Source organism: Neofelis nebulosa, chromosome 7 (assembly GCF_028018385.1).
Source record: "Neofelis nebulosa isolate mNeoNeb1 chromosome 7, mNeoNeb1.pri, whole genome shotgun sequence".
NCBI classification, from domain to species: Eukaryota; Metazoa; Chordata; class Mammalia; order Carnivora; family Felidae; genus Neofelis; species Neofelis nebulosa.
Genome location: NC_080788.1, coordinates 50,778,171 through 50,799,612, shown reverse-complemented (window position 1 = coordinate 50,799,612; position 21,442 = coordinate 50,778,171). Strand labels below are relative to the sequence as shown.

The 21,442-nt window shown below is 35.7% G+C and overlaps 1 protein-coding gene across 6 annotated transcripts in view; it reads left to right on the top strand.

Annotated features, from left to right (window-relative positions):
* UNC13C (unc-13 homolog C) overlaps positions 1-21,442 on the top strand; it is a 614,642-nt gene that overhangs the window by 302,364 nt on the left and 290,836 nt on the right. For all 6 annotated transcript variants that reach the window (XM_058737680.1, XM_058737682.1, XM_058737681.1 and 3 more), the window contains exons 14-16: positions 1,850-2,019; positions 5,490-5,605; positions 7,457-7,620. In XM_058737680.1, the coding sequence (XP_058593663.1) occupies positions 1,850-2,019; positions 5,490-5,605; positions 7,457-7,620 (450 nt within the window). The remainder of the gene's footprint in view (positions 1-1,849; positions 2,020-5,489; positions 5,606-7,456; positions 7,621-21,442) is intronic.

Genomic DNA, 21,442 nt, shown 5'->3' with positions numbered 1-21,442 from the left:
CTGCCCACCTCCCCTTCAGCAACCCTCAGTTTGTTCTCTATAGTTAAGAGTCTATTTTCTGATTTTCCTCTTTTTTTATCCCCTATATTCATTTGTTTCTTAAATTCCACATATGAGTGAAATCATATGGTATTTGTCTTTCTCTGACTTATTTTTATTAGCATAATACTCTCTGGTTCTATCCATATCATTGCACATGGCAAGATTTCATTCTTTTTAATGGCTGAGTCATATTCCATTGTATGTATATATATTCCACATCTTCTTTATCTATTCATTAGTTGATGGACATTTGGGCTCTTCCTGTAATTTGGCTCTTGTTGATAATGCTACTATAAACATCAGGGTGCATGTGCCCCTTTGGATCAGCATTTTTGTATCCTTTGGGTAAATACCTACTAGTGCATTTGCTGGATCTTAGTAGGGTAGTTCTATTTTTAACTTTTTGAGAAACCACCATACTGTTTTCCAGGGTAGCTGCACCAGTTTGCATTCCCACCAACAGTGTAAGAGGGTTCCCATTCCTCCATATCCTTGCCAACATTGTTGTTTCCTGTGTTGTTAATTTTAGCCATTCTGACAGATGTGAGGTGATAGCTCATTATGGTTTTGATTTGCATTTGCCTGATGATGAGTGGTGTTGGTATCTTTTCATGTGTCTCTTGGCCATCTGTATATCTTCTTTGGAAAAATGCCTCTTCATGTCTTCTGCCCATTTTTAACTAGATTATTTGTTTTTGAGGTTTTGGGATTTATAAGCTCTTTATATATTTTGTATGTTAAGAATTCATTCACTGACCCCAGGTTGAAGATCCTTATGCTAGAGTGAATGCATGTGTAGAACAAATTGGAGCTCATCATTGATGATCCTAACTGGATCAATAGCTACAAAAGCAGTTATAGAGAACAGGTGACTAGCTGCTGATGCTTAAAGATTGATTGGTTAGCAGGCAGAGAAGCATAGGGAAAAGTGTATACAAAGGCCATAGGGTCAGGAAACACCATGATAGGTGTTGGCAACACTAACATAGTATGTGTGGGCTTCAACAAGAGTAGGTAGAGGAAACCTGAAAATGAGGAATGGATTAAAGTGTGCAGTTTCATCTTAAAAACAGAAGGATTTTGCTTTAATGCTAATTGGTTTAATATCTTATACACTTATTGGGATTTTTAGTTTATTAAGTACTTGCACATAACTGTAGTCTCATTTTTACTCTGTGACATCCATTTTCTTCACATCTATAACAATGGCTTTACGTTGATGGTGCAGTATTTTCTGAGAATGCCTATGTTGTTCTAGACAACCATTGCCAACAGGAAATATATCATAGAGAAAATACACCAAAGATTTTTGACCCATATTTGATTATATCTAGTTCAGTGAAAGGAAATATGATGGAATAGGATGTGATTTCCCCTTATTAACATTGCTTAACTAATGCAATATTTTTCAATATCCTTGACACCCACAACATCCTCTAGATGGACTATGTCAGTGGGAAATCTCCTTTATTAGATAATATGCAATGCCTTTCTGGATTAGACAGACTTAAAATGAGTTGCAGGGCACCTGGGTGGCTCAGTCAGTTAAGCATCCAACTTTGGTTCAGGTCATGATCTCACCATTAGTGAGTTTGAGCCCCCAGTTGGTCTCTGTGTTGACAACTCAGAGCCTGCTTTGGATCCTCTGTCTTTGTCTCTCTCTGTGTCTCTCTCTGCCCCTTTCCAGCCCATTCTCTCTCTCTCTCTCAAAACTAAACATTAAGAAATTATATATAAAATAAGTTGCTACCATCAAATGCCATTTAGAGCAGTTACTAATGGCTAACTTATCCACATTTATTTTCAGTGAGTGCCATAACTCCACAGATCGAATCAAAGTCAGAGTGTGGGATGAAGATGATGACATTAAATCCAGAGTCAAGCAGCATTTCAAAAAGGAGTCAGATGATTTTTTGGGACAAACAATTGTAGAAGTGAGGACCCTGAGTGGAGAGATGGATGTCTGGTACAACTTAGGTGACTATTTTTAAATCTACTTGAAAAACAGTTAAATAAAATTTCAGAATACCTGTGGCATGTGTTATCTTCCCATATAAGTAAAAATAATCAATGTTCTTCAACATTCTGTTGAAATATTTATTTCAGTCCAGTATTATTGAAAGTTGTTGGTAAATTTGAGATAAAGAGAGAAAGGCTTTCAAAAAATCAATTGGGTGTCTTTTAGGGGGAAAATCTCCCATTCTAGATTTTAATTCATAAATAGAGCTTCAAAACCTTTGCCAAATGTACAGGAAAAAGATACATATGACTTTTTGCTGTTTGATTTATTTCTTTTTGTTCCCTTAATGAAATTTCAGTAATAACTAAAAAGTATATTTTGGTTATCTTTTGAATGATGATATAAAAGTAGTCTCTAGTTGGCAAAGCCAAATTATGTGTGGACTTATATTTCCTTGGTTGATAAAGATATTGAGAATATGTTTAGTTGGCATGACTTTTTAAGTGTTTCTTAAAAAGTCTTTTTAAGACTTTTTAAGTGTTTCTCCCGCTCCCCTTCACCTATTTTGCCCATACCCACAACCCCATTTACTCATATATAGAATGTAAAAAAACAAAAGAATTGGGGTGCCTGAGTGACTCAGTTAAGCTTCCGACTTCACCTCGGGTCATGATCTCATGGTTGCTGAGTTTGAGCCCCGAGTCGGGCTCTGCTCTGACAGCTCAGAGCCTGAAGCCTGCTTCGGATTCTGTGTCTTCCTCTGTCTGCCCCTCTGCCGCTTGCACTCTGCTTCTCGCATTATCTCAAAAATAAATAAAAATTAAATTAAAAAAATAAAAAAAAACAAAAGAATAAACAAAAAAGTAGATTCAGATCTATAAATATAGAGAACAAACTGGTGGTTGCCAGATTCAAAATGTTTTAGTCATATCATCTGAAATGTTTTAATTAAATTTTTAAGGGCTGGTTGTGAATCCAAGAAGACTTTACACAGTCCCCGATTACAGAGTTTCCATTCAGGATATCAATATATTGTAGAAAATCAGAGTGCTTTTGGTTTTTTGAAAACACACACACTTCAAGAAATGTAAAATTTGAAAAAGTAAAGGGATAAAGCCATACAATTAATGAAACTAAATATAATAATTTTAAAGAAAGAAATATATATATATATATAATATATCTGGACACAAATTACTCAAGCTAGACTAAGAACCCAATATCAAAATACATTTTAAAGAAATCTTCCTTTTAAAAAAATTGTTTAACATTTATTCATATTTGAGAAACAGAGACAAAGTATGAGTGGGGGAAGGTCAGAGAGAGAGGGAGACACAGAATCTGAAGCAGGCTCCAGGCTCCAAGCTATCAGCACAGAGCCCAATGCGGGGCTCAAACTCATGGACAGCAAGATCCTGACCTGACCTGAGCTGAAGTAGGCTGCTCAACAGATTGAGCTACCCAGGTGCCCCTTAAGAAATCTTTCATAAAGAAACTCATTGCTTCTACATTATTGATGCAATTTTTAACTCAGTTACAGTGCTCATCCTCCTGTATCTCGTTTATACTACAAGACAACTTTCTATATGAAAACAGAGATGTTAGGCAAGAGTAACCTTCAGGCCATTAGCTCTGTGCAATACTCACAACTTGTGTTGTAAAGTAGTTTACCTATACATAGCCTTTTTTTGTTTTGTAGTACATAAACATGACCTTATAAAGCAGTTTGAATTCAAAACAAATTCCTTAAATTGTTCTTTTGACAAAAGAGCAATTCTTTTGATGTTCTTTTCTTCCTGTCAAATGTCTTTTGATGTGAATATATATAGTTTGCCAAGGAGCTTGAATGAGCTATTGTAAAATCAGTAAAAATCAGCTATTTAAGCTCTTATGCTGGAACTGTCCTCCCATTGGCGGGGAGGAAAATATGATGCAACAGGACAGGGAAGTCTTTGCGTGTTTACCGTCAGTTTGTATGTTTGTGCCCTCATTGCTGATGGGAGTTTTAGGAGAGGAAGAAGAAGAAAGGGAGGGAGGCTGAGGACAGGTTTTGAATTTGTGTAAAATCCTTCAGTAGGTTCAATCCACCTAAGTACCGTATTTGTTCTTTTTGGACAATGTTCCTTTTTCATCACGTGGAATTGATTCTACCATGCATGGGAGGACTTGACCAAAAGCTCTGGGCATCTAAGCAGAACCTGTGTCCCATGATCTGTTGGGATGATTATAGTTAAAATCAAAGAACCAGGGGTGCCTCGTGGCTCAGTTGGTTAAGCGTCCAACTTCACCTCAGGTCATGATCTCTCGGTCTGTGAGTTCCAGTCCTGCATCAGGCTATGTGCTGACAGCTCAGAGCCTGGAATCTGCTTTGGATTCTGTGTCTCCCTCTGTCTCTCTGCCATTCCCCCACTCACGCTCTGTCTCTCAAAAATGAATAAATGGTTAAAAAATTATTTTAAAGAAGAAGAAAAAAAAATCAAAGAACCAGAATTGCTCCCCTGGCTGGGACTTTGGACAGAGGTCTGTGACTAAAAGATTCCAGGATTTAGATTTCTTTTGGCCCAGCAGGCAACTTTAATATTTATTGAGAATCAACTATCTCCCAGCCAATCAGAGAAACTCTCATGATCCTGGCACTTCTAAGAGAAGAATCTTTATAACATAATGACTATTGAATATTAACAATGAAAAGTCAGCAGATATTTCACTATAAGAAAACAGGCTTCGTGGGTTGACTGTGTCTTTTATGACTAAAAACCGTTATGCTTAGAAAGAGGGTCAGGAAGTCTTTACCTTTCTCTATCACTCTACCTCTTTATGTTTTATTTGTGAAATGGATCAGCTTGCCTCTTTTTATTTCATGTATAAAGTAGATGTCAAACATAGGTCCCCTGTGTACATTTACCTTCTAGGAATTTTGTGATTGTGCTTTTTTTCTCTTAAATCTACTGATCAGTTCACATTGAACATACATGTACGTTATTGGACTGAATTGACTTCATATTGATTCCATCCAAATAAATAGGAGGCCTTTAGGAATTAGTAGGTCTTTATGAATCAATCATGAGAAAACTATTAATAAACTTTTTGTTAGAGCTTTGACTCATCTTTTCAAGCATAGAGAAGAGAAAGCTTTTAGAAAAAATAGTTTTCTAGTTAATTGTACTTTTAAATTATCTTGCTTTTAATCGCCAAATAATTAATTTCATTGTATAAACTGATTGAGTACACAGAAATCTGTATCAGAATGGTATGGTTTTCTGATTAAGCTTTTTTGTTTGAAGATCTATAACACCATTTGACAATTAGTCACATAATAGGCACATTATTTTAAATTGTGTTTCCAAGAATCATAATGGGTTGTTAATAATCAAACCTGACCTAGAAAAGTGGCTTTTAGAAATGGAAGCCTTTTTTAAGCTTTTGAAAAGTTCTATGAAAAATATGATATTTCCAAAAGTCACCAATTACTTTTTTGCTTTATCAGAGAAACGGACAGATAAGTCAGCTGTATCTGGAGCCATAAGATTGAAAATCAATGTGGAGATAAAAGGAGAGGAGAAGGTTGCCCCATATCATATACAATATACATGTTTACATGAGGTAAGTCAATTGAATTGTGTTAATAATAAAATCTAGAAAAGAAATAGTACTTTATGGATCATACAACAAGGTATTTTGTTTAAAAATATAATTGAATTAGGTTTGTGAAGTTGTTCCTGGAGTTCTGACCCTGTACAATAACACGTGATGTGGAAGGGTATCATATGGCCCATGTATTGCTCTCTGAAGGGTGAGAAGATATCCTCTAATAAGAGTTAGAACAAACACATGAGGCAGGTATTAACAAATAAGACAATAAGATAATGATGAATAAGTAGACCAAGGAAGAAGAAAAATACTAAAAGTATTCATTAAAAAAATAAGTAATGGTAAATATTTTGGAAGCATTAAACATATAGTACTTTAGTAATGCAAGAGAGGACCCAAATATGATTATTTTTGAGAACGCTGAGTTAATGTGCAGATTTTGTTAAAGATTTAATTGGAAGTATTAGAAATACAAAATGCTAATACTACATTGCATCAATGGTTTTGGGTAGCCAATGTAATCAATGATTTTTTTTTTCTTTTTCTGAGTATTACATAAAAGCTTCAATATATATTGAACCATCCTCCATTTTAATTACCCATTCCACAGACAAGTCGGCAATGGAGAATATCAAATGTAGTTACCACCCAAGGGTAGTAGAGAATATACCCACCCAAACAGTAAGGCTTGGTTGACTTAGAGGTTGATACAACCCAGTTTGAATCCAAAGGGCAGATTGACCTCAGTATAGATATACAGACGTATAATCTTAGGCTTCTATTGGATGCTTTGTGTCTGAGAGCCTAAAATTGTCCCCAGAGCCTTTCTCTGATACAAATGGCCCTTGTCCTGTGTATCGAAAAATATGAGGTAAAACTGAGGAATGTATTTTTCCCATGTTCAGAGAGGTAGAGAGGAAAGTACCTTCCTAAGATAGAAAAGATAAGTGAAAGAATCTTTGCTCTTTGCTAGTAACTTTTCCTAAATGTATCTATGAAAATTTATATGTGTAATTATTTGTACCTCCATTTTACCAAAGAAGGAATGGGGAGCAGTATTTAAGTCATTTACATATTACACATAATTATATAAAGGGCCTAGGCTTAATTTCCTGATTACCACCTGGCTATGGATATTCCTTCAAAAAAGGTGGTTCAGTTTTCAAACCAGTGAAACTGGCAAGATGGAGAGCCAACTCTAGCCTGAAAGATTGGATAGAGAATTTTTGGGATATGAGGAATAGCATTGTACTTTGCTTTTCAGAGTCTTTTTCTGCTAGTCCATGAACCAAAAAGACCTGAAATCCAAGAAAGGGTCCTTTAGTGACCTAAGCTGCATCTATGTAGCAGGTAGTTCCCAAAACTTGTTAGAAGCAGAAAGAAAATATGTGTAGTGATTTTTATTTCATTAAAAAATTCTCATTCATTTTTAACCTCAATTCCTTGCTCTGACTCCAACCATTTCATAGTCAAAGCCCTTTACATACTAAAATTCTGTATCAACAGCCAAAATCATGTTATTCATCCAGGGCTCTATAATTTACTTGGAGCCCATGAGTGTAAAATATGCTCTAGCATGTAGAAATGTTTACATGCAAAACTTTTACTTCCTTCTAAAATGAATTGGTATGTATGAAAAACATTTGAATCATTGATTCCATGTAGGCTTAGGCAGAAATAAAATCAATTTGCATAAATACGAGGTGAGCTAGGATAAAAACTCAATATATTCCTATTGCTTATATATGCTAATGAAACATTAGATGCCATCACAATGCAAATATAAATTACTGAAAGTTACAGTTACATATTTATGGTCTATTCTGAGGAATTACTGAACAATTGAAAACCACTTACTTTTAGAATCTGTTCCATTATTTGACTGAAGTGAAGTCTAATGGTGGAGTGAAAATACCAGAGGTCAAAGGGGAGGAAGCGTGGAAGGTTTTCTTTGATGATGCTTCCCAAGAAATAGTCGATGAATTTGCCATGCGTTACGGGATTGAATCCATTTATCAAGCTATGACGTAAGTACTACAGAACAGGTACATGTTCGAAAATCTCTGAAATCTAAAAAGAAAGAAAAGCATTCATTTCTTTTCTTCTCATTCAAATGAAATTTTGATTCCAGAGACAATTACATTTGAATGTGCCCATTTGATGCTGGCCACTCTCTCATAGCTGTAAAGTGTTAAGGATTTGATAATTCACTACCACCATCTTCCCAAACCTTATTTTGTGCTCCAAGTGTGATCCATTGATGAACATTGTTAGCACAATCTGGGAACTTAGCCCTCCTGATACTTCTCATCAATTCTAAAGTTGAAGAACCAATGCCTTATTTGATATCTGAGGAAATTAACCTTATGATTGTAGTGCATTGTCCAACTTTACAAAGTCTATTAGTGTCAAAGCCACATCCAGAGCCATTACAGTGTCTTGACCCAAACAGTACGCTATATATACTTCCTTTCTATATTTATATCAGTGCTACTAGTTCAGCCAAATGAAGATTTATTGAGAACACCCGCACACTGCAATAAATGTTGTTCTACAGAAGTGACCCACACAGACACATAACCCTTACTGAGGAGTTTCAGTAAGCATTCAGAATTGGGTTTCTTGCCCACAGTTCACCTTTTGAAACCTGATCTAAGTGTATAAATGCATCTTGTTCAGATATATACCGTATATATAGGTATTTATGTATAGACATTAAAAAAACTGTTCTTTTATATTATTGATTAGATCATATTTTCACAACAATCAAATTGATGCAGGCCCAAATAATCAGTCATTTTCACCCATCTGAATGATGAAGGTAGACTGGACCAAAATCAGTGGTCTTCTTCAGGGTTTACTATTCCTAGCATTTAATCACCAGTCATAATTATAGAACAGCATGTGTAAGAATACATTTAAAAATTTTTTGGAATAAAAGTATGCTTTTTTATTTGACAGAATGTCCTCATGTTAAATAATAAAGACTTAAAGATTATAGAGGTGAAAAGGAAGTAGGAGGTCATGCAATCGGACCTCTCTCCAAACCAGAAGACCTGCTACTGAATCTGTTACTGATGGTCATCATCCCTGTGCTTGTTCACATAGAGTGACAGCACACTCCTTTTGAGGCAACCTATTTTGTATTTGGGCAGCCATAATGGAGTCTATGAGTTTGTCATCTGCTCTGTCCCATGTCAATGGGTATAATTCAGAATAACTTACTAGGTAAGGTAATATGAGCACAATAAAAATGCAACTTTGATAGTTTAAAAGAGGAGAATCCTCCTTTATTCATTTTATCACTTTTATTTTTTAACCTAAGTAAACAGTAACAATAAAATATTTTTGGGTACCTTATTTTGTATCAAGTGACCCATACTTGAGCTCATAATTATGAAGAGCCACAGGGTATTTTTAGCTTTGTGGGTCCTACAATCTCTGTCACAACTGCTCCATGATGTAGTCCAGATGCAAAAGCAGCCATAGATCTTTAACAAATAGACATGGCCATGTTCTGATAAAACTTTATTTTAAAAACAAAAACTATGGGCTGGGTTTGGCTGTGGCCTTAGATTGCCAACTGCTAGTCTAAAGCAAGAAAGCAAGGCAGAGAGGCATAAGGAAAAAAAATGTCTTATTTTGGTAATAAATTGACAAATGCACTTAGATGATAACACAATGCTATAGATTATACAGTTGACCCTCAAATAACAAAAGTTCAAATTCTTTAGGTCTCCTTATAGATTATTGATTTTTTATAGTACTGTAAATATATTTTCTCTTCCTTATGATTTTCTTAATAATTTCTCTTCTCTGGCTTACTTTATTCCAAGAATGTAGTATTTAATGCATATATTACACAGAATATGTGTTTATGATGGTTTATGTGATCAGTAAAGCTTCCAGTCACAGTAGACTATTAGATCAGTTTTTTGGAAGTCAAAAGTTATATGCTGTCAGTGACCCTGACCCTTGGATTTTTCAGGGATCAACTGTATCTACTTCTAGTTACACATTTGATTTGATAATGATATTTTTATTTATTAAATGTTTTCTTCGGCTTTCACTACTGACCAAGATGGCCTTAACATTTCCCTCAACTTGATAGAACTTTGGACAAACTTCTTTCTTGCTGGTAGGCCCTTGACCTCCTTCACACCTTGGCCCTTACTGAATGCTTAAACCGAGAGTCCCCTGACCTTCCTTTCCTTACAGTAGTCTCTTTAGAAAACTTATAATTCACTTTAGAACACTTACAATTCTTTGGATTGTAAATTTTTTAAAAGCCTCTTGCCAGTCTTACACCCCAGGACTAGCTTTCTCAAGAACCTGGAGAAGTGTCTCTCAAATGTAATCATCAAGGAGTATAGGCCCCTCTCTCCCAGTCTTTGTGGGAAGGTAGGAGCCTCATTTGGGTAGGTTCCTTACTCCAAGATGTAATACTATCTCCAGTCATGAGGATAAGAGATAGTTTATTTTGGATAAAGCCAATTTGCAAACACAGGTGGCTAGGATTCCCCCACCTCCAGCCCTTAAAAACTCCCCTCCATCCTTCCTCCCAAGTCAGCCCTTAAAAACATTCCCATCTGATATTTCAGTGGAGTTGAGTTCAGACTGAGCTCTGGTTTCTCTTCTCTATTGCATACCCTTGAATAAAATTTTCCTGGCCTATTTAATTTTGTCCAGTGTAATTTTGCTTTGACAGTACAAATTTTACCATCTGACCAGAATAAAAAAATAGATATATTCATGTCGTTTGACATTCCACTAACTCCTAAAACTCTTGACTGCCAGTGTAAATATGATCACTTCATTTACTGTTCATTGATTATCATTAATTATTGAAATACTTTTGTAGAAAAACACCCCATCCCCATTTTATATCATTGTGTGAATGTTATAATTACATGTGTAATCAAGTTTAAGAGAGAGAATGGTGGCATTTAGAGGGGTACTTGGATTATTTGCAAAGGTTTACAAATTGAAATCTTGGATTCAACAGTCATATGTTTTATTACTGCTTTATAAGAAATTCTGGATGCATGATAGAAGGCTGTACATATTTCGAATTGAATGAAACAGAAGTACATGTTGTTTGTTCTCAACTTCTCCTGATATGTCTCTTCATGTCAGAAATTCACAGGCCAAAAGCATGCAAAGTGGAATTGGAAAGACTAAGCTGGTGTGGGTATCTGTTTTACCTTACATGTTGCACTTAAGTGTTTTAGAGCATCCCATATTGATTAATTATAATAATTTGGAGAAGTGTCAGACATTCTTCTGTTAGGTGTTGAAATAGAACAGAGATATTTTTTACTGTATTTTCCAAATGATACTTCATTTGGATATTGAAATACTGGTATTTCAGAGATATTTTTTACTGTACTTTCCAAATGATAGTTCTGCAGTTGAATTGTAACTTGACTCCTAACAAATCATTGGGCAATGAATAAAACAACTTTAAAAAGAAAGAGTTTATGAATAACCAACTATATGTTCATATTTGAATTGGTTGCCCATTGAATCAGTCGTATTTTTCTGTTGTCTTGAAACAATGCTTCAGGGGACCCAGAAAACCAACCAACCAACAGCAGCAAAACCTGGAAATAACTACCCGTGTTAAACTTAACTCAGTAGTGTTTCCCTTAATTTAAAAAAAAAAGTTTATTTATTTTGAGAGAGAGACAGAGAGCGAGGAGGGGAGGGGCAAAGAGAGAGGGAGAGAGAGAATCCCAAGCAGGCTCTGTGCTGTTAGCTTGAAGTGGGATGTGGCGGGGTGGGGGTGGGGGGGGTCAAACTCACGAACCGTGAGATCATGACCTGGACTGAAATCAAGAGTTGAACACTTAACCAGCCGAGCTACCTGGGCGCCCCGCCCCTTCCCTTAATTTTTAAAACACAAAGTTGGGGAACTCAGCTTCAAGGAAGAAACAGATGTCCTGTCTGTACAGTAAGGACATGTACAAGTTTGGGAAAGGACAAAACTGTTTAATTATTCTGGGCTTTCCTAGACACCATTTGATAAGAAATAAAAATCAAATCTTAGCTTCTTTTGATATTTAAAATCTCCTTATACTGATCCAAATCCCCAGGTAACCTCATAATCCTTCTCTTTTAAGTAACATTGTCTGGTTTCTTTTAAGCATACTCCCATTTCTTTGAAGATGGATTTGAAGCAGAAATACAGGAGAAGTGTGTATTAAGTCAGAGAGTCTGGTTGTACATTATTAAATTTTCCTCTTGTGTATTTCCCTTCATAAGAAGGAGGCTGGATCTATTTTGCTCGTAAATAATCTGAACATTAATACTGAATTTCCCGTTCCTCTAAGGTACCTCCTGCTTATTGTAAATGCTCTCTCCTAATAGCACAAAACATTCTATGAGGGCACAATTTATTAGCCCTATGTGTTTCATAAAAATATACCCTTTGTTTTGGAGCATTCATGAGGGAAGAAGAAAGGGATTACAATTTTCCTGTTTGGACAAGCAGTTGGTCAAGTACCCAGAGGATATATTCCCACATGGTAAATGCATCTAAAAAGAAAAAGGAAATTTTCCAACATATGACAGTAAGAATTAGAGTATCTTTCCTTCCAAAGAAGCACACTATTTTACATATTCTGCATCATGATGTTGAGCATAGAGCCTGTTTTCATGATGAGAATTTTGGGAGTTCTTGATGCTTTACATCAATCTATGCAAACGTACATGCTCTTACAAATGTTCTGACAGACTTGCTGTTCACCCATAAACACACTCAGGGAATTCCATGTCAGCATCAGGGATTAAATTGCCCTCTGGAGGTGATTTCTGTCAAACATATTTTAACTGACTGTTTAAGGAGTCTCATTTATTATAAAATGAAGCCCAGGGTGTGTCACAAAATCTGAGCTTTTGTTGAACCGTGGTCATGCTTCTGTAACACCAAATGTGAAAAGCATTAAGTCAGTGTTTTTTACCTTGGTATCCTCAACAACCTTGACTTTGGCACTACCCATATTAATCTAATTGATATTTGAACCAGAACTCTTGGATACCATTTTTTTTTTAAAGGCACTAGTCTATTTTAGCCGTTTGAGGCATAAGCCTAGTTTTCTAAATAGAGTGCTGCTTAATTGAATCATTCATTCCTGTAAGATGTATTTATTGAGAGCCTACCATGGAAGTTTTCTAGGCACTAAGAATGTATTAGCAAACAAGAAGTCAAGATCCAGTCTCCAATGGAGTCCACATTCCAGAAGATACAATTCATTTATTTGATAGACACATTCTGAGGATTTAATTATGAGGACTTAGTTATACAGGGCAGTGGGATACAGTGATAAAAGATATCTCTTGCTTCAGTGAGCTCCTACTCTAGAGCAAAGAGGAAGAAATTAAATAACAACAAGACAGTATAATTGAAGTATATGTGAGTACTATAACAGCATAGACATGAAGGGACTAAATCCAGGCATAGATGAAAAGAGATGTCAGAGAAAGCTGATGGTCAGCCTGAGGGTCCCAGCCTGACTTGCTCTTCAACTTCTGTGGTTCCTCTAAACCCTACACATTTCATTACTTTCCTGTCTCCCACCACTGCCCTCATACTTACTCAAAACCTCCGTAATGGAGTTTGAGCAATACCTAGCATCTATGAAAAGTTATGATGCATTTCGCCAAAGGAGAAGCGATCCTTAAATGTTTGACCCCCTCTTTAGTGAATGCATACAATCACTGACATGCATACTAATTTGAATTTTAGGGAGCAAACGTGATAAATACTATTTTAGTGTATTTCTAGCATTAGAAATACAAATAGTCTTTTCTTTCATCTTGTATTGTTTCTCTGAAATCTTCTAAGGGTCTAAAACTCATTGTCAATCTTTATGGTGCTTCTTTCTAATCACCCTGCTCTTATTCTTATTAAAAAATAATTGATCTTTAGATCTTTTGAATCAAAGGCATTTCGACCCCTTGAAAACCACAAGATGATGTGATTAGGGACAATTATCCATGAAAAGGCAGGTAAGTTAGATGATTGTTCTTTTTTTTTTTTACTTTTTCTATCGTGATAGCTACAAAACAATAGCAAGTGAATTGAATACAGATGTGCTATTTGAAATATACATAACTTCCCAACATTTTGCCAGTAATGTTTGAGAATTAATGGATCATAATGTTGTAGCAATCACTTTAATAACTGAAAACGTTCCAGAAACTATCTCATTATTGGCAATTTAAGCATCACTTTTTGAGTTTGTCTATCTAACTTTTCCCATGAAACTGAAATTTCATTTGTTTAATTGGTTTGACACTAACCCTGTTTTCTTAGAAAAGCAAAGTCAGGTGATTTAAACATTGTTAATCCATTGTTTTCAATCATGTCTGTGTGGGGAAATATTAGCATTTTCAGACAATACAGTAGTACTTTTTGACCTATTTTATTTGAAGGTGTGCTATTTGAAGGGGTGGTTTGCTGCAAGGATATATTCAGTCATTTTAAGTGGCCAATTGTCCTTTTAATTCTGTTTTCCCTCTCCCTCCTAGAATAATGTAAGTATCATTGAAACTACAGCCTTTAAAAGGAGTTGATTTTTAAGGAGATGGTTAGAAGCAAGAAGCTTCGCCTTGGCAGTAACCACACATAAAGAAGGGGCATACAGAAAGTCAGAGTCAGACTCATGGCAAATTGAAGGTTGCCTAGAAGCCTTTTAGCTGAAAATTCCTGAAGAGCAAAGGATGCTTCAAAACAACTTCCTTGCCCCCTTCTTTCTGGCCATTCCTATTAACCATGGGTTCCAATAGAATGAAATGTTGATAGTAGGAGGAAGTAATATATGACTTTACATAACCTATTATTTGTATTCAGAAATGCAAAACATGGTAAAGCTTAGAAAGATCAGATCTTTTAACTGCTCTTTTATTATAAAGATGGAAAAACTGAATCTAGGGGTGATAAAGTTACTTTTCTAAGGTCACAGATCAGAGCTAGTATTAGAATGAATCATGCCTATGCCATGGTATCTCTAAACTGGCCAGCCATAATCCCTCTATCTTCCCCACATACTAAAAAGCAATATGCTGACCATTTCTTTAAGGTTTCCAAGAAGTATAGCCATTAACCATGATTAACACTTTTCCTTCTGTGAAATTTAAGTCTCTTTTTCTTTTTTTCCTTCAACCATCTAAGAAATATGTACCTTGATGCATATGATTTTCTTGGTTAAACTGACTGTCTAATCATTTACCAGTTAGGTTAAAAGTGAATGTGAAGAGGCAAGTTCAGTGTAGGATATTGTTTTGGTACCAAAATGTACCATCTGTAATTTACCATAATCCTAGTTACAGTTTCTAGAAAAAGACAGGTATTTTTACCAACCAGGGAAAAAATTTACTCCTAAGAATGACCTGGAAATTCTGAGTTTTAGTGTTTTAAATTTTTTAAAATTAGTATCAAATTCTTAAACATTTTTTTCAAATGCTTAAACTTTTTTTTTGTGGAAGTGATTTTTTATATATAATTTATTGTAAAATTTGTTTCCATACAACACCCAGTGCTCATCCCAACAGGTGCCCTCCTCAATGCCCATCACCCACCTTCCCTCTCACCAACCCCCCCCATCAACCCTCAGTTTGTGTTCAGTATTTAAGAGTCTCTTATGGTTTGGCTGCTTCCCTCTCTGTAACTTTTTTTTTTCCCCATTCCCTTCCCCCTGGTCTTCTGTTGAGTTTCTCAGGATTTGCATATGAGTAAAAACATACGGTATCTGTCTTTCTCAGGCTGACTTACTTCACTTAACATATCATTCTCCAGTTCCATCCACATTGCTACAAATAGCCAGATTTCATTCTTTCTTGTTGCTAAGTAGTATTCCATTGTATATATAAACCACATCTTCTTTATCCATTTGTCAGTTGATGTCAGATTTAGGCTCTTTCCATAATTTGGCTATTGTTGAAAGTGTTGTTATAAACATTGGGGTACAAGTGCCCCTATGCATCAGCACTCCTGTATCCCTTGGGTAAATTCCTAGCAGTGCTATTGCTGGGTCATGGGGTAGATCAAATGCTTAAACTTTTAATCTTAGTATTCTGACTGATGAACTCCCGAGTCACCAGTTTTAAGAAGAACATTTTCATGTAAGTTCTAAGAGATGGCAATTACTATATCTTTAATTTTTAGAAATAGTGAGACTTGTTCAATGTAATTCTGATCAAATTAAAAAGGATCATATTCATGACCTTAATCTATTTACCTTTTTCCTTTTACCAAACAATGAAAATTTCGTTGCTTACAATTTTAGTTAAGAAAAACTATTACAATTTGATATTAAAACTGATGTAAAGGACTAATGGGAGGAAAAGTAGCATTAAGTGAAATACTAGGTTTTTCTCATTGTCCTGCTTTGATGTCCAGTCTTCACCATTATCATCTTTGTATTTTGCCTTAGGAAGTTATGAGCAACTATCATTCCATTAATACCTTCAAAAGTAAGTCTTGATATATTTTATTTAGTGAAATCAAAGTAGTATCTATTTTACAGTAATTTTGTAGTAATTCTTTTGCATCTACTCATTCACCAGAAACCAGTAAGGTCTATGATAAACTTTGAAAGAAAAAACATTTTACTGGTAATTTGTTGCTGACTTCTTTTGTAAAAATCTTATTCAATAGTACTTTAAAGAGTGATACAGATTATACACTTTTACATTATATATAGTACTTTAAATTTTAGGTATTTTTAGACAAGAAAAATATAAAGAATTTTTACTTAAGTCAATCAAATAAAATTTTAAGAAGTGTTGGGTTGCTTTGTTTCATGCTAAGTTACAAAAAGACTTGTGAAATCAATAATAGGGCAAAAGTTGAATTAACATTTAAAATATATGTTTTATATATCTGCTTTTCTGATAAGGGTAATAAAACATGTTAATGGTAAATTATTTTTAAAATACAAAATGTATTTTTTAAAAAAACAAAATTTTATAGCTCTATCTGGACATAACATTGTACCATTTTAGTTAATACTATTTCCTGCCAGGATTTTGGTTGTTTTTTGCCTATACCTATGTGTGCATGTGTGTACATGCATGTGTGAATGTGAAAATAATATACAAAGATGTTTGCCTCTTGCCTATTTGGCAACTTACAGGGTTCCTTTGGAATCAGTATTTGTTAACCACCTGGGTATTGTCAGCATTCATCTGCAGACCTTGAACTGGAAGTCAAGCCTCTAAAAATGTTGTACTCTTTCCCATAACTTTATTTAAATGCAGCTCTCCTTTAGATTGGTGAAAGATACTTACCTGCTCCTGTTGGTGGACTCTCCAACTAGCAGAGTTGGATTTTCCCCCCCTGGATGATCTAAACAACCTGTGAATCCTTGTCTTGCTGGAAGCAAAATATAAAAGATTTTATATAATTCCCAGGATATACTGTTCCCAGTGTTCTTCCAGCCCTGTTTTTCTAACTAGCTTCAAATCCCATTACCTATTTCCTATTGCACAAGCTGTATTACAATCTTGGGAGTTGTGTACCCTTTAATGGATGTAGAGGGAGGAGGTGTGGGAAACAGAGACAGCTCTTTCCTGCCTGGGGAAGCCATCGCCTTGGAATAGTGAAGTGATTGATAGCCTTGCTGGCCAGCAGCTGAGGCCCCAATCTTTTACAGGGTATACGCTGTGTGGTTGTTAAAAACATCCTCCTGTTATCTGTCTTGTCAGGTTAACACTTGAGGAGTTTAGACTTTAGTCATCTGCTGAATATCTCTCAATCTAGCCAGCTGCCCTAATGTTAGGCAGAGTCCTCCCAGGTACTGGGAAATCTTAGATGGGTACCCTAATTTCTAGTGCTTTTATGACTTCACATTCTTTTTTGGGTTTCTTGGATATTTCCATGGGAAGTTTCAAGGGATGAATCATATGCAGCTAGCTACTTCCAGTTGTTCCCCAGAAATTATCTCAATTAAATTTAAATCAGAAAGCAAAATATTTCTGTTGTCAAAGATAAATACATGCCTAATGGTCTGGAAAGTTTAAAATATATAGCACTTATAAGCAGAATGCTATTAACCTTCATAGTTATTGTCATCATCATGGCACTAACTGCCAGGCACTTGAACAAATGTTTACAAAGCAGTTAGATGTTTTGGTAAACTGTCATACTCAAGGTAATCAACCACATACAATGTACACTCTAACTCTACATAGCCAATACCTTTGGCTCACTTTGCTTTTGTTTTCATTAATAAACATTGGTTATCTCCTCTGGACAAGAAAAACAGTAGGCTAGAGAAGGGGTGAATAAGATGATAACCAAGCATGAACTAAACATATTCTGAAAGAAACAGATGCATGTACAAGTAATACACAACATTGAAGAGATAAGGAAGAGGATAAATTAAGAGAAAGCTACACTCTAGCAGTTAAAAGATATGGATTTGAACTTCCATTGCTTGAATTCCAATCCTGAATCACCTTACTTTTTCTATGACCTTAAGAAGGAAAAAAAAAATTAGAAAAGGAAAGAAATGTTTAATTACAGCAAACGCACAGGGGAAGTCAGTCTTCAAAAGCACTGGCAAAACGAAATAAAACAAAGTAACACAACATTTCTAAGGTTCTCTAGTTTACATGGTATTCTTGTGCTGTTCTTGGTGGGACACAAACCTGGCTTTCATATTTTCAGAAGTCATAATAAGTTTTCAGATATAACATGGGTAAAATCAGGTTCAAAGCTGTTTTGTTAGAAAGTTTAGGTTTCATAGAAGAATTATTCAAGTTTTATATCTTAGAGATTCAAAAATGTGATTCTGTGAGTTTTAGATTATCTCAAGGTACAAAATATTTTGTTACTTCTTAGTGTGGTATGTGAATGGCTTAGTCATACTGCAAGCAGGGTGAAAATGTCATTTTTTTGCTTCTATGTCTTCCTAAATTGTTTTTTCTGCATCTAATACCTACTCGTTTGAATTTATCTTTACACCACTTCAGAGTCACCTTTCCAAATTTGTCTGATAATGTCAGTTCCCTCGGCAAAAATCTCTGCGAACTTCATATAGTCCACATGAGAATGTGAAAATTCCTTAGCTTGAGACCAACAGAATCTGTCCTTGACCCACTTTACCTTGGTCACCCCTGGCACCTCCCCACTTTTCATCCTATTTCCTCTTGGTGCATCCTGTCTCTCCACTAACATTGATCTTATTAAGGTCACAATTAAGTGTGTTTGTCAAGTCCAATAGTCTATTTTCTGTCCTTGTAAGACTTCCTCACTGAACCTAACAGCATCAATCATCCTTCACCTGCAAAGAAACTTCCCATTCCCATGGTTTCCCTGATTCCAGTGTCCTGACTTTCCTTAAATCCATCTGTTTTTTTCCTTTGGCCTCAGTCATAGAATTCACTTATTTATTTTTTTTCCTTTCACAAGTTCCTTACATGTTGGTGTTTCTCAAGTTCCACACTTTGACATTTCTCTTTTTATGTTGCATAATCCTCCTGGATGACCTTATCCTTTCTCATGGTAGTGACCCTTAAATCTAACTGTCCAGTTCAAGTATCCAGTAAGCTGGTGGGCATTCCTATGTGAAACCTCTACAAGTACCTTAAGGTCAAACTCAACACATAATTCCCACCTTATAATTCCTTTGTCCTGTTTTGTTCTCAGCCCACATAGCAAAAGTACCCATTATACCTGCACTGAAACCTTGGAGCGTAACCATTTCTCTTCCCTACCTCTCAGCCCTCCTCAATCACCATGCCCTGACAATTTGTCTTCTTTCAGTGTTTTTCAAATTCATTCTCTCCTCTGTATTTCTATAGCTACTACCCTAACTCAGACACCCACCCTCCCTTCCCTGTACAGCCTCCTAATTGAGCTCTCTTCTCTAGTCTCACCTTCTTTAAACCCATCCTACTAAAGTTTAATCAAAGCCAAGATCATCTATTTAAAATTCAACAATCATGGGGCAGCTGGGTGGGTGAGTCAGTTAAGCACCTGACTCTCAATTTTGGCTTAGGTCATGATCTCATGGTTTGTGAATTCGAACCTCACATCAGGGTCTGTGCTGACAGCTCAGAGCCTTTGGGATTCTTTCTCCCTCTCTCTCTCTCTGTCCCCTCCCCCTGCTTGTGCTCTCTCTCTCAAAATAGAAAATAACCTAAAAAAAATTCACTTTCTATCCATGTGAACAGCTAGAGTTCCTTGGAGATTTAATTTTTTTTTTTAATTTTTAACTTACACTGACTCTAAGATTTTGAATTTTAGTTTGAAAAAGTCCTTTGATCTATAAATTAGATCTAACTTGCCTAACATATTTCATGAGACTGTCCTACACACACCCTCACTTTGGTTTTGGTCAAACCTAGCGGAGAATATTCTCTTGGAAATTTGGGATCTACCAACCTAAAATTTCTAGGGTTCACTGTACATGGTATTTTTTCCCTATTATGCCTTAGTTTATACTATTCCATTCCCCTGGAATACATCCTTTACCTATCAGTGACAGCAAGCCCTATGCTTGATTTGGCTGTCTCCTAGTTATGCATTAACTCTTAGCCCAGTCTCATTTCAAAGAGTCTTCCTTGACCTTTCCCTGACCCACCAGACCACAATATGCACACTCTAAGATACTGTCCCTTAGCACTCTGTAAGGCTTTTCTTTCTCATAACATTTACATAGTTGTATTATATTTCTTATAGGACTGATTCTCCCATTCGTCTGCAAGTGGATTCATTACTATATATCCAGTGCCTCACATGGTATCTCACCTTTAGATATGTTGAATAAATATTTATTGAACCAAATTCTATGGATACTAAACTCTTCACTCTTTCATGGCCATTACATGAACTCTAATCCCCTAGACCTTGGCTCAGGCATTTCTCTCTCACTTCTCCTCTGTGGGCTCACCACTAGTGGGCTCAACTCAGCCTTTGAAGCTTTGTCCTCCATCAGACTTTGTACCTTCCTCTGGCCTGTGGATACCTCAGTAATAGCACCCCAACTTTAGATACTCTGGAACAGCACTTTCTCTTAGATGAGAAAATTAGTGTTTAAGGTGTGTGCCTCTCAATTAGGGTATGCATATTTTATACCAGGAACATGTTTTAATCACCTCTAGATTCCTATCATGAAGAATCATTCCAGAGCTACAGTAAGTGTGTAGTTATTGAAGGGAGAGTAGTCTGGACAGATGCCTTTAATATAAAAAATGGAGGAAAGATTAAAGGATGGAAAAACACTAGAATCCATTTTATTTGTGATCACTTCTAATAAGAGAAAGTATTATAACCCTACCTTTTAACTATAAATTGAAGTTGTTTTCTAAGAAAACTTTAAAGTGTAAAAAAATTTATTTTTACTGTTTTTATAATTTTATGAATAATATGTATTAACATCAATGATAGGTACATAGCAAGGATTGTATTAAATTATATAACTCAAAATCACATCTCTCATTGTGGTGTTAAAACTGCTTTGGGGCCCCAAAAGCAATGAGAATTTTCATCACTAAAACATTGGCTTAGCAACTCAAAGTATAAAATAGGCAAACTTGGTTGTTTGTATCCCCCATCTTCCCATATTACACTCATTTTTCCCTCAGATTGCTTATAGCGGTGAACGACGTTCAATAATTGTGTCATCTTCATTATAAAATTTCATTATAAAATTTCACCTACATTTCAATTTCACCTACAAAATTCTCATCTGAATGCCTTCAGCAGGATATTTATTATGTTTCTCCTTTATTTCTGCTCAAAGTCTCTGCCAAACTGCTGCCACCCTAATTGAGCCCCAAAAATCAGAGGGTAGCAGCTACCACAAGTAAATACTAAGTAACTCAGCTGGATTAGGAGGC